This window comes from Parasteatoda tepidariorum, chromosome 7 (genome assembly GCF_043381705.1).
Source record: "Parasteatoda tepidariorum isolate YZ-2023 chromosome 7, CAS_Ptep_4.0, whole genome shotgun sequence".
In the NCBI taxonomy this organism is placed as follows: domain Eukaryota; kingdom Metazoa; phylum Arthropoda; class Arachnida; order Araneae; family Theridiidae; genus Parasteatoda; species Parasteatoda tepidariorum.
In genome coordinates, this window is record NC_092210.1 from 39,974,716 (window position 1) to 39,987,328 (window position 12,613).

The following is a 12,613-nucleotide window of genomic DNA, read 5'->3' on the forward strand; positions in this document are numbered from 1 at the left end:
CTGATTAAAATTATATTTTTAACGTCTTTGCACATTTAAGGCAAACATAAATGACAATAAAATGGCAAAACATACAAATAACTGTAGTTTTATAAATACAAAATAATACACTTTCCCCTGGTAAAACCAACTTATTCAACATTTAAAACTATATAAACAACAGAGTGGGATCCATTTTAGGGTCTTTTTGCTGTCGATAACGATAAACTAACCAAATGCTGAAAATCTAAAAGAAAAAGAGAAAAAAATTATTTTCAAGTAAATTTAATTTTTTTTAAAGAGCTGTTAGAAGTCTAGATTCATTTGAATATTGCACACTGATCTAAACTGTGGAGAGAAAAAAACTAGTTTTATTATAAAGAAATGTTTTTATGTATTTGTAAGAAACAAAAAATACAAAGATCCAGTGAGCTAAAAAGTCACACACATGTGCAGTGTGCTAGTAAACTGCATGGTTTATATCTACATAAGAGAAAAATGTTTAATCTATTAACCTTGGTCAGAAACACCTCTCGTTGAAGAACTACTTTAAACATAAGCAATTTACTCTATGAGCTTTGTTTTTTTTTTTTTTTTTTTTTTTTTACAAAAGAAAGAAAAAGCTTGTTAGTTACTGATATTTAGGTATAGAAAACTGCATATGTAATTTTATTTACAAAATTTTTAGAATCAACTTTCGCACTTTGTCCAGATTACAAAATAATTAGTAACACAAAAAGTTAAAAGCTATGCATCCAAGCTTAATTCAAAAAAAAAGTTACAAAAAAACCATAAAAAACTTAGTTATAACCTATACATAAGAGGAATTGAATGTGTTAAAAGGTTGGATGCAATGTGTAAAAGAATTTGGGAGAAATTGAATATGTCAAAAACCTTATCAAATGTGGTAAAGTTTTCAAGTCTTACCCCCCCCCCCTCCAAAAAATGTTATTTTCTATTTCTAGAATTTAAAAAAATGCTTATTTTCAATTTAGTCGAAGAGTTTGAAGTAGTTTTAAAAAAAAGGTGGGAAGAGCAAAGGCCGTACAATCAAAAAAAAAGGGGGGTAAGGAAACTACTGATAAGCAGGTTTTATTTCACTGATATCCCAAATCCACAAGCTAAAAAATATTTCCATTACATTCCAATTATATAATCGGGCTGCTTGTTCAGGATAATCAAGGTTCAATTGTATTTTGTCAAGTTTGGTTGAACTTGAAAGTTAGTAATTTTATTAAACAAAACTAAAGGATACAAGAGGTTCATATACAAAAGGAAGCAACTGTATTAAGGAGTATACAAAGATTTTTTTTTAATAAAACAAAATACTCTGGAAATAAAATTTAAAATAAATAACCTTCAGTTTAAAAAAAAGTGAGAGACAAAAAGAGGTAAGCAAGTAGGTTATAGCACAAATACAATGAATGTTAGTTTTTTAAAAACTGTTATTATAAAATAAAACTAGGAAAATTTCCACTTTCCATAGGAAATATATTAAAATTAGCTTTCAAATTCTGCACAGTTTATAAATTAATTTCTGCAATGTCATTTTTAACTTAAAGAGTGCCTTAATAATGAATATCTCACTTAAAAATGTTTAGATATCAGAAAAATAACAGGGTGCATAGCCAGATTTTTCAACAATAAATAAGCACCTTTTAAGTACTCAAAAATATTTTTAATCACTTTCCAACAAAAAAAAATCATAATTAGGATCTGAACAGTAATAAAAAGTATTTTTTTCTATTGTTAAAATTTCTAAATTTATAAACATAAAATTAAAAAACATTACCTAACCATGATAAAATAACAAGTTTCGGATAAATATAGCAGAGAAAATTGTGAAAATCATGCATTCTTTGTAATTTCGAACGACAATCGACAAAGCAAAAAAAAAATCTCTTATTAAAAGATAGAAAATTAAGCATTTTTTACAAGCCCTGAATAAAAAAGCACCTTTAAGGGATTTTAAAAAACATAAATCAAAAATATGCACCTTTAAGAACTTTTTAAAAACGCTATGCACCTTGAATAAACTTTAAAGCATATCTAAAGACATGATTAAAATGAATAAAGATCAATTTAAACTTTTTAATAATTAAACATTAAATTGTAGAAAATTTGTTTTGTAACAATAGTTAGTTGTGCCATACTTGATAGCTAATTTTAGTACACTACCTCATAGAAATATTAAGTTTTTATAGACTTTAACAACAGCCTTAAACATAAAAGGTTAGCAAAGCAATGAAAGTTAGTTTGTTACTCTACCTCACACAGATAGACAGATTCACAAAAAGGCATGTGGGTTAGAGCGTGGATCTTTCTGGTTACGATAACGAACAGTGAGCCATACACCAATAAACTGAAAAAAAGTTTTCAAGTGATGATAAATCTTGCCATAAAAAACTTATTTTCAGATTTCAAGATTTTTTTTGATACGACCAATTACAATTTTAAACCTTGCTAAGTACAGCATATCTTAGCTGGTTTGGTTAATGTAAGCTCTATAGCTACACTTATGGGCTATTGGTGAATGTCTAGGATTCACCCTAAATAATGATCTGAAATCATTTCTGCGGATGTGCACAAATTAGATCAGAGGGCAGATGTTAAAAGAAATAATGTGACCCCTGCATGAAGCTTCCCAAAAGCCTAACCATGTGTGGTCAGGATGGACTCTGAATCCGCCAGAGTCATTAAAGTGGATTCTGAATCTCTGAAACATAATCCAAGAGAGTGTAGTTCGATCAAACACCTAGCTTTTAGCATGCAGAATCGAACCACAGTCCTACATGTGGTACATAAAGACTTAATCCACCAAAACAACCCCGTCGTATGCATGCCTTAAGAAATAAAATAAAGGCTAGATATTATGAGAACACTTAACTGTTAAAGTTATTATATTGAATTTTGCATTATGAAAGAAAACAGGTGGAGTTTGGCTTAAGAGAGAAAGTTTAAGAGCTGATTAGTAACTAAAAACAAAGAAATAATATCTTTTCAAAATTTAATTGATAATTAAATAATAAAGCTTTTTATTTTAAAGAAAGCAGCAAATTTTAGAGAAGGAACCTTTAAAAAACCTAAAAATTATTAACTGATAAATGATACATGCATCAAAGGAACCCATATTTTTCATACCATATCGTAAAACGAAATTAGTAATTTAGTTAAAATTTTTAGTTAAAATTTGAAACGGAGAAGTTTATTTAGTTATCACATGAGACTCTACAGCAATGACATCTGATAAATTGACCCCATTCTTCAAAAATTGAGAAAAGGCTTTTAAAAAAGAAATATAAAATATTTTAATAAAAATCTTCCACCTCATAAACATATCTAAAAAAGTAAGATGTTTAGCACAGCAATGAATATAATAAACAAAATATATTCAAGTCATAATTATAAAGTTATTTTTAGCAGAAAAGTTCCTTTTTGCTAATTGAATAGGTACAAAAGAAACATAAAAAATAATTTGCTATAAACATTAGAATCAGATAGTAAAAACGCATTTTTGTCCAATCTTTAAGCTAATAAAATGAGTTAAAACAATAACAGAAAAAAATATTGTATATAAATAAAATAATGTGACGATCAAAAGAAAAAATTATATTGTTTTAATATATATTTTTATACCTCAGAGAAACTAAAAAATAGCCCTATGCCTCCACTAATTTTAACAGCATTGTTGATCACAGTTTGCAGTTTTCTCCAGCATGTATTTTTGCTATCTTCACAAACTGTAGGATGTTCTCGGCAGAATGGTATCTGAAAAATTTATGAAGGCATCACTTTTAATATCTATATTGAAGATTCATAATTAAAGGCAATTTAAGAAACCATCACAGTAATAACTTACATATGAACAATCTGCTTGCTGCATTGGATCTCCATCAGGCAAAGTGGAATTTTCAAATCCGCAACAATCAAAGTACAATTGTGTTTCATTACGCAATCCCATTGAAGCTTGGCGCCATCCTTCAGATGCAATTTTATGCTGCTGATCTTCATTGAAAGCCAAACAAGCACAAGCAATACTGAACTGAGCAACAAAAAGGAAAAATAAAATGACCATATACTTTGAAAAGTTAAGGATATTTTTCTGAATTACTTTAATCCTGCTCTTAGTTGATTTTTAGAAAAAATTTCATCGCCTACCACTTTTCGCTGATTTTTATTAGCCCTACTTTAGTTATAAGCCAGAAATGATAACAAACAAATATCTTAAAATAATGATAGCCATTAGTAACATCATAAAATATACATTTCATGAAAAGACATTGCAAATCTAGAATGTCACATGTTTACATGCATTCAAGAGATTTGTTACCACTCAACAGAAAATTTGATTTAAAAAAAAAAAAAAAACAATATACAAACCCAAAACCATTCTTTATGCACAGTAAACAGATAAAGAATGCTTGAAAATATTCAAGAACAATGAAAATTAATCAATATTGAGATTTAAACAAGCCACAAAATAATGAGAAACATAAATTTTACTTTAAAGATACAATAATACACATAAAATATTAACAGATGGAAATTACTCTCATATAAAAAGCGTATTTTATTTAGTTTCGGCAAAGTAATTTAGAGGCGTGCGCGTCAGACTTTTATAAAAATCAGTCTTTTTGTGGATACCCAAAAATATTTAATTCCAAAGCTAATTTTGATTTTTTCACACACAACAAATGTATTCATTTCTTAAATATAGATAAATAACACTTCTAAAGATGATAGTTTTGCACTTGACGTAAAGATCATCCGCATTGCTTTAAAATTAATCAGAACATTCCTTACTTATTCTGGCACTGTAGGAAAAAAAAAAAAATTTAAAGTAACAAATTCCTCAGCGACGAATAACAGTTACAATTAAGAAAAACAACATTGGGGAAGATTTTGACCATGCACATTGCTTCAAAATTAATATGAAAATACACTACTAAGCAAAACAACTGAATATTTCCTTAACCTTAAAAAAAACACTAGCATAGTGAACTCTGGACAATCACATTTGAGTTTGAAAAAAGGGGAAAAAATCAGTAAAGTTATTGCCAGGCAATGTCAATACATTTGTCCTCCTTGCGCAATCCTGATCATAACATCACATTTATTTTCGGCAAGACTGGATACAGGGTGTAAGGGCCCGAGGACAAAATTCTCTTTCCTATTCTGCAAGACTTATTAAAACTTATTTCCATATTTTGAAAGCTCTTTAAAAACCATGGTTTACTTTTGATTCTAAAAAATTCAATTTATAAATAAACTAAAATGTTAATTTTCAATAATTTAAAGGACTTATTTTTACTGAAACTAAATGCTTGTTGTTCTTTTATATTTTTTATAAATAAGTAAAAAATTTGAAGAATATTTGCTTTGATTGTAGAACTTAGCAAACATATATTTTACTGGCTAAGTTTGAAATCCTGTATTCTATAGAATGTCTAAGCATTGTATTTGCCTGAACTTAGCTGGCAATGTATGAACCAGTTCATATTTCACACATTTCTTAGGCATTCATTAAAATGCCAAATGAGAAACTGGCACAGTATGAAATACATCTGATTCATTTCAGATATAATTCAAAATGTCATTCAAGCCTACATGTTGAAACAATTAGGTTAATTTTAATTCTTAAATGTTTCCCTCAATAAGAAAAGCATACATTTTGTTTTGTACAACTTTCATTTTCTTTACATATTGTGAATAAGTTTTTTTTTAATCACATTCTCATTATTTTTTCAGAATTTATATTTTTGAGGAATGTGCCTCATAATTAGGGCTGCAAGTTCTAAACATTAAAAAATTTATTATATAAATGATGCAAAAGACAGAAATTGCGCAAATAATAAAAAAAAGCTTAAAAATGCACAACAAAAATATTTCTTTTAATTTCAAGCAATATTAATATTTTTATTTAAATGAACAGAATTTTCGTACAAAGTATTGTACATTGTCAGATTATTCTCATTTATCCTTCGTCTTTCATCACTTAATACATTTTTATACTTAGAAAACGATCTTTCTGCGTCAACGCTGTTTTTAGGCACCGACAAACTTCGAATTGCCACTTTTGCCAATTTTGGAGCGTTCGGTCTTTGATTTCCAAAACTCGATCAATTTTCCTTCACCAACGCGCAATTCCTTGACCGTTGCTTTGTAAGAAGTAATTGCTGTGAAAACTCAAACATTCTACATTCAAACTACTAGTTACAAGTCCCTACTAACTACTATTCCCCCCCCTTCATCTAAGAAACTGATCCATATTTAAGAAATCACAAGAAGCCGCCTAGGAAAAATTAACTGGATATGTAGAAAGGCAGTAGAAATTTCATTGCCCAGTGCAATAGCATGTATAACAATTTTTCTGTCAAAGATTTGATTTATAACATTTTCCTTCTTTTGTGATTCCAATTTCTTTTGTACTCTTACTGACTTCAGGAAGGTAATTACCCTCCCTAAGTGTAGAAAGACCACCTTAGTTGACAAGATTGTGATTATCTCTTATCTCTGAACTATTTTCATGTCATTTTGCTATTGATTCACTCCCCTAAATATCTAATCAATTTTGCATGTTTAATTTAAGGTTCAGGAAAATAAGAAATTCTGTTGAATAAAAATAATAAATAAAAAATGAAGAAGAAAATCAAATTTCAAGCAATTTTTGCACAAGTCAAGACATATTAAGAAATTTGAGGATTTTAGGAAAAAAGACGACAAGTTCGCGGAAATTCGCGTCGCGACAAACCTGCAGCCCTACTCATAATATATAATAGCCTTATCAGGACCGTCTCACCACTTTTTCTTAATAATATTTGTCATTCTATAGAATGCCTGGGTATTATATACAATGTCTACCAGAAAGTGTGCAATAATTTGGCTTTTTCATACTTAGCATAAAAACGTTTAACAATACATAAATTGCCCGTGTTTCATGCTTTGCCGCGTGCGGCAACATATATAAAAGAAAACTTCAATGTAATTAAAAACAAAATTTAAGAGCATTTTACTTCTGTTTAAGAAATCCAATTGGGTCCTCAATAATCCTGGAACCCAGAACTCTCTCACTCTTTGAGAAAGCCCTTTGATTATTTTCACAAATAATCAATCTAATCCATACACTCCATAGATGGCTATCATCCCTAATACTGGCAATAGAAAAAACACAAGAAATAGGTGCAGAGTGGTAACAAATCATCAATAAAAAAATCAAATTTACAAATTGTAAATTTCTTATTTTATATTATATTTTATCACATTTGTTTATTATTACACTACATTTTATATTACATCCCATATTATAAAAAAATATATAAAGTAATTTAACTATGTAATAAATCAAAATTTATCAGTAATTGTTATTCTGTATTGCTCTAAAGAAGAATTATGCTTGGCATGGAAATTTTTATAATATGCCTAAAAAGAGAGAGAAAAGTTGGTTTGATATTGATACAGATATCATACTAATGATCTATAATCATAGATGATATATAATTATGTTGTTACAATACAATACTGGGAAAATCAATAAAATCAACAATATTATTCAATGCCATTACTTGTCAACATATGATGTGATACACAGATTATGTGAATAAATTATATCTATGAAATGTAAAATATTTATATCATGGTAGATCAATTAATTATAATGGTAAATCTATTATTTAAAAATTTTTATTATGTGAAATAGGTTTTTTCTAATTATTTAGCATAATTAAGGTATTGAATGATTTTTTAATTTTTAACTGTAATAACTGTTTATAGCAATTTCTTTAACTATTTATTAAAAAAGAAAGTAATTAAAAAAAATTGTTTCTTGAAATTTTAACCATTATCAGTCTGTAATTTGATACCGACAAAATGCTATTGCTTTTTGAATAGTGGCCAGAATTTAATTCAAAAGTTTTATTTATATCACGATATTTAGGAGTACTTTGCCTTAATTCCAAATTAAACATTCATCAGTATATGATAAGTCAACTTCTTAATATGTGAGCTACATATCAAAATAACATCTTCATTATTTTATAATTACACAAATAAGAATATTTAATAAAATGTAATAATTTGTTGCTATAGCAATTTTCTTCTTTTTTAACTATATATTTTGTAACACAAAGTGATTAAAAACAAGTATAAAACTATGCTACATTTTTTGTTAGCTAATATAGGATAATACAAACCAGTTTATTTTAAAAAAATCAGGTAATGTCTCAACATAATACTTTCAAACTGGTTCAGGGTGGGTAGCCAAATCTTTCAACAAAAAATAAGCACCTGTTAAGTACTTTTTAAGCACTCAACAAATATTTTTAAGCACTATTATACATTAACAAAATGCAAATTAATTTTCAAAGACTTTACATGAACAAAATAAAATAACTAGTTTCTGACAAAGAACTATTTTCTTGGTTTTATTAGCCATTACAAAATGAGATTTTTTGGTTCAATATCATAGAGGGAAAAATGAAGCCTGAAATTGAGAAAATCTTGCAAAATGCAAAGAACTATTTTCTTGGTTTTATTAGCCATTACAAAATGAGACTTTTGGGTTCGATATCATAGCGAGAAAAATGAAGCCTGAAATAGAGAAAAACTTGCAAAATGCAGCTGAGTTGCACATGAAAGTGAAATAATCTCACCGAACCCAGCTCAGCAGACACACATGCGGACCCGCAAGTATTGTGTGGACTGTGGACAGACAGTATGTTGAAATAGATGGTAGTTGAATGATTTGTGAAAACGGTGAATAGAACAATGTGAAAACCACACTTTTGCATAATACGGGGCTAAAATCAACATAAAGAAAAAAATTCTCATTTTTGAAATTGGAAAATTAAGCACTTTTTAAAAACACCCAATGAAAAAAACACATTTAAGGGCTTTTAAAAAACCAAAATTGAAAATAAGCATCTTTAAGCACTTTTTACAAAAGATACGCACCCTGTGGCTTATATAAATAAAACTTGAATATTTAACCCGGGATCTTTTGATTATTTATTATAAATAACTGCTTCAGTAAGAACTGGCTTATAAATCAGCAGTGGGAAAATTGTATGCTATCTTTTCTTACGTCACTATGTTATAAAAGTTATAAATCGAGAAATTGTGATCTCACGTTTTTCACATTTTTTTACAAATAAAGAATCTATTTTATGCAAATATGTACCTTTTACAATAATTTATACATTTTCTATCAGTTCACTTTATCGATAACTTGATTTTATTTTTCGAGTTTGCATAAATATTTTATAAACGAACAGGACCAGCATTTATCAAGCAGGTTTCAAAATTAAATATTTATTAAGGAAAGGTCTTTTTTCCTTCATTAAAAAAAAAGCATGAAAGTTATCAATATTTTAATAGAAAACTATCAATTAGAACTTATATTAAAAATATTAAAATAGATAGTCAGTAGTAAAACATTATTTCAGTACTAATTATAAATTACAATTAAAATAAGAATTATACAATCTGTTCATAAAAGATATGACGTCAGAAGGATACGAAAAATAACAAAACTTGGCTATGCCTTGCAGCACCAATCAACCCCATTACAGATAAAAGAAACAGGAAAACACCACATGCTATTATTCCTCCAACAATAGTCAAGCTTGTGATAAAACTCGCAGCAATTCCGTAGGCAGCTACCCCAATCAAAGTAAATGATACTACCTAAAAAATAAAAAATTTCATAATATAAAACAAAAACCACAATAAGGTTTTAAAAGAAAAAGCTACTTCCAAAACAAAACATTTTAAATAGATACTTAAAGCTGAAAATATTTTTTTTAGCTTTAAAATTTTTTAACAAACAATAAAAATATTTTTTTATACATAAACTTTCAGTGAATTGTAAAGGTATTTTTATACATCATTTGCTAGAAAATTAGCAATAAAAGATTTGCAATAAAACATTAACAGAAACTTCTTGCTGCATTCAGAATTATGTTTAAAACTTAAAAAGAAAAAAAAAAACTAGAATGATGCTTTTATATGTAATTTTTTAGTAGTTTTTTTCTTAGTGTATCATAAAAACTATATTTTTTAATTGCCCAAGACAATGCCTATTTTATTTGAGACAAAATATTATTTATATATGAAAGAATGAATTGCTCTAATAACATATTAAACATTAGTCTGTAAAATGCTCATTCAGACTCTAATTTTTTTTAAAAAATGAACAGTTAAACAAAACAAAAACATAGCAATTTGATTAGTCAGACAAACTGCACAAAGACAGCATTACAAGTAGTTTTAGCTTTAGTGCCACAACTAGTAAATGACAATTCAAGATGAGATTGCTCATATTTATGTTCAAAATTTAAAAATTAAGTGCTCTTCTAGATTAAAATTTTATTGCTTTATCAATTCTCCATCATTTTTTTTTACCTTTCACTTTGGAAACACAGTTGTAGGTCATTGGCATTTGAAAGTGAGTGTAACACTTTTTTCAACCAAAACTAAAAACAATTTTATCATTTTTGACAACTGATTCTGTCCAAACTGTTAGATCAAATTTAATGTTTAAATAAAGAAACCTTTCAATGTGGAATTCTATACTTTTTAATTTTAGTAGACACATTTTATGTACGATGCATCATTTAGAAACAATACGGCAAAAACTAAAAAAAGTGTCTAACATTTCATAGTTTTTAAGCTCTTAAGATTTCAGCTTACATCAGAAACCACAGAAAACTCATATTATTCTTATTGAAGATGTCCTAAGAGAAATAAGATTATTTCCAGCTTCCGGAGAATAAGTTTGAAACACAGCATTTTTCTTACATCACTAGGCTATTAAAAAAAATATAAAACTTCATCTTAATATTTTTTTTAAAAAAATTCTCAATTTATCTCAGAATATAATAGTAGCTTCGAAATTTTTGTCAGTCAACAACTGTACAGCGAGAAGCCATGCTTCAGAAAGTTTTTAGAGCAATAAATATGTGGACAGAAAGCTTTTAGTCTTATATAACTACGTAGCTGAAAGAATTGCTTAGAAAAAGAAAAGAAAAATTCTTTTAACATTATTTCATTAGAAACTATAGGTCAAGTATTGTTTTTAACATCAGTTAATATGCATTAGGAAAGATTATTATGCAAAAAATAACATAGTTGCAAAATTGTTACCAATCTCATGAGAAAACTTTAAACCTTATCATAGATAAGGTAGGAGATATTTCGGCACCGGTACCAAAATCTTATCAACAAGGATTTTGAACTTGCAAAAATTCTGTAAAGGTTTACCAAAAAATTACAATGAGTTGGTCTTCCATACCCTTCAAGTTGCTAGCCGACTGAAATGTTTCTCCTTTTTAAGCTTTTCACAGGCAACAGCCTGTAAGTCTTTTGAAGTCCAAAACTTTGCAATTTGTTTGGCACAGGTACAGAACTTTATTCAAAAAGGTAACATGAAATTTCCATATTCATACCTGTTTGCATGAACTGAAATCACCACAGCGTCAAATAATATTGTGCAGTTGCTTAACTTTGAATAAATTAAAGAAATATATATAATGGTCTTGCTACAATGGTAGTTAGGAAATTTTACCTTTCAAGTTCGACCCACTATTTCTGTGATGTTCTTAAGGACCACAATTATTTTGACACTGGTACACAAATTTTTCCGGTTTCAATAGACTGTGTACATTTACTTGGATTATATAAAATAGGGTCAATTCGTTAGACTTTAGAGAGTCAAAATACCTATGAGGTAGCATACCTAGGCTTTAGAGAATCAATAGACTGAACACCTATATAAGAACCTATGCTTTGAATTGACAAAATTTTTTAATCAGGAGCAAAACTCTAAATAAAACAAATGTTTTAAATGATATGTTTAAAGAACGGGAATGATGTTTGAACACAGGAAGCACATATCTTTCCTTTCCCTGGAAAAACAATGCGCAGAACACAGACATTCAGCAACAGTTACTTTATCCAAAGATGTACGATATAGAATTTAAAATATAAGGAAAGAAAACAAAAGGATAGTAATTTTAACCCACGGAAGAAAGTAAGGGTTACAAAGTAAACAAAAATTAAACATCAGCTTAAATTTACTTCTTACCACGTAAAGTAAGTTTAAAATTATTAATGCATTTCTTGAGCACGTGAAGCCCCCACACATGATGATTGATAGACTTGTAAGTGTTGAAGTAATTGAAATTTGATACAAATTACGGATCTTTCAATTTTATATGAACAAAGAGAATCGACTTCAGATTGCAAAAGGGTTGGATATTAGCTGAGATTGCTATCTATTCAGCAAATTCGGCTTTTAGCTTGTGTGTTTGAGTCAACCAAAATAAACTATAGACGGCGCTAAAATATCGCATGAGAACCAGATTGAATTGAAAGAAAAATGGTAGTAGTAGTAGTTTATTTACGTCGCACTAGAGCTGCACAATGACATGCAACCGAAGACATGCAATCACAATTTTTTTCCTCTGCAGAGGAGATGGCAGCCCCGCTTCGGTAGCCCGACAACCTGCACGCGAAGTCGAGCACTTTACGGTAGAACAGTTTAACGAGGACCAATACCGCACACCCTCGGTCCCTACGCAGACTGATCCAAGTGGTCACCCACGCACACAATGACCACAGCCAGTGATGCTTGACTTCG

General features: G+C 28.7%; 1 protein-coding gene across 2 annotated transcripts; it reads right to left on the reverse strand.

The window, feature by feature from the left end:
• Positions 1 to 72: 72 nt before the first annotated feature.
• Positions 73 to 12,299, reverse strand: LOC107454035 (tetraspanin-13). Of its 2 annotated transcripts, XM_016071084.3 has the most exons (6): positions 12,059 to 12,278; positions 9,493 to 9,660; positions 3,839 to 4,057; positions 3,616 to 3,747; positions 2,248 to 2,341; positions 73 to 226 (listed from the first exon to the last, which is right to left on the reverse strand). In XM_016071084.3, exons 1-5 carry the CDS (start codon positions 12,116 to 12,118, stop codon positions 2,267 to 2,269), a joined length of 654 nt encoding a protein of 217 aa, XP_015926570.2. In that variant the 5' UTR covers positions 12,119 to 12,278; the 3' UTR covers positions 73 to 226; positions 2,248 to 2,266. The 2 variants fall into 2 exon arrangements, with proteins under 2 accessions (XP_015926570.2, XP_015926569.2); XM_016071083.3 differs by lacking the exon at positions 2,248 to 2,341 and having other exon boundaries at positions 12,059 to 12,299.
• Between the last annotated feature and the right edge of the window lie 314 nt (positions 12,300 to 12,613).

What these genes read in the sequence shown, in the direction of transcription:
- LOC107454035 (XM_016071083.3), bottom strand. Translation starts at nt 12,118, where the DNA reads ATGTGTGGGGGCTTCACGTGCTCAAGAAATGCATTAATAATTTTAAAC. An exon ending in TTTTAAACTTACTTTACGTG is followed by an intron (nt 9,661 to 12,058) that starts GTAAGAAGTAAA and finishes TTTATTTTTTAG; the next exon opens with GTAGTATCATTTACTTTGAT. An exon ending in TATTTTTTAGTTTCTCTGAG is followed by an intron (nt 227 to 3,615) that starts GTATAAAAATAT and finishes TTTTTCTTTTAG; the next exon opens with ATTTTCAGCATTTGGTTAGT.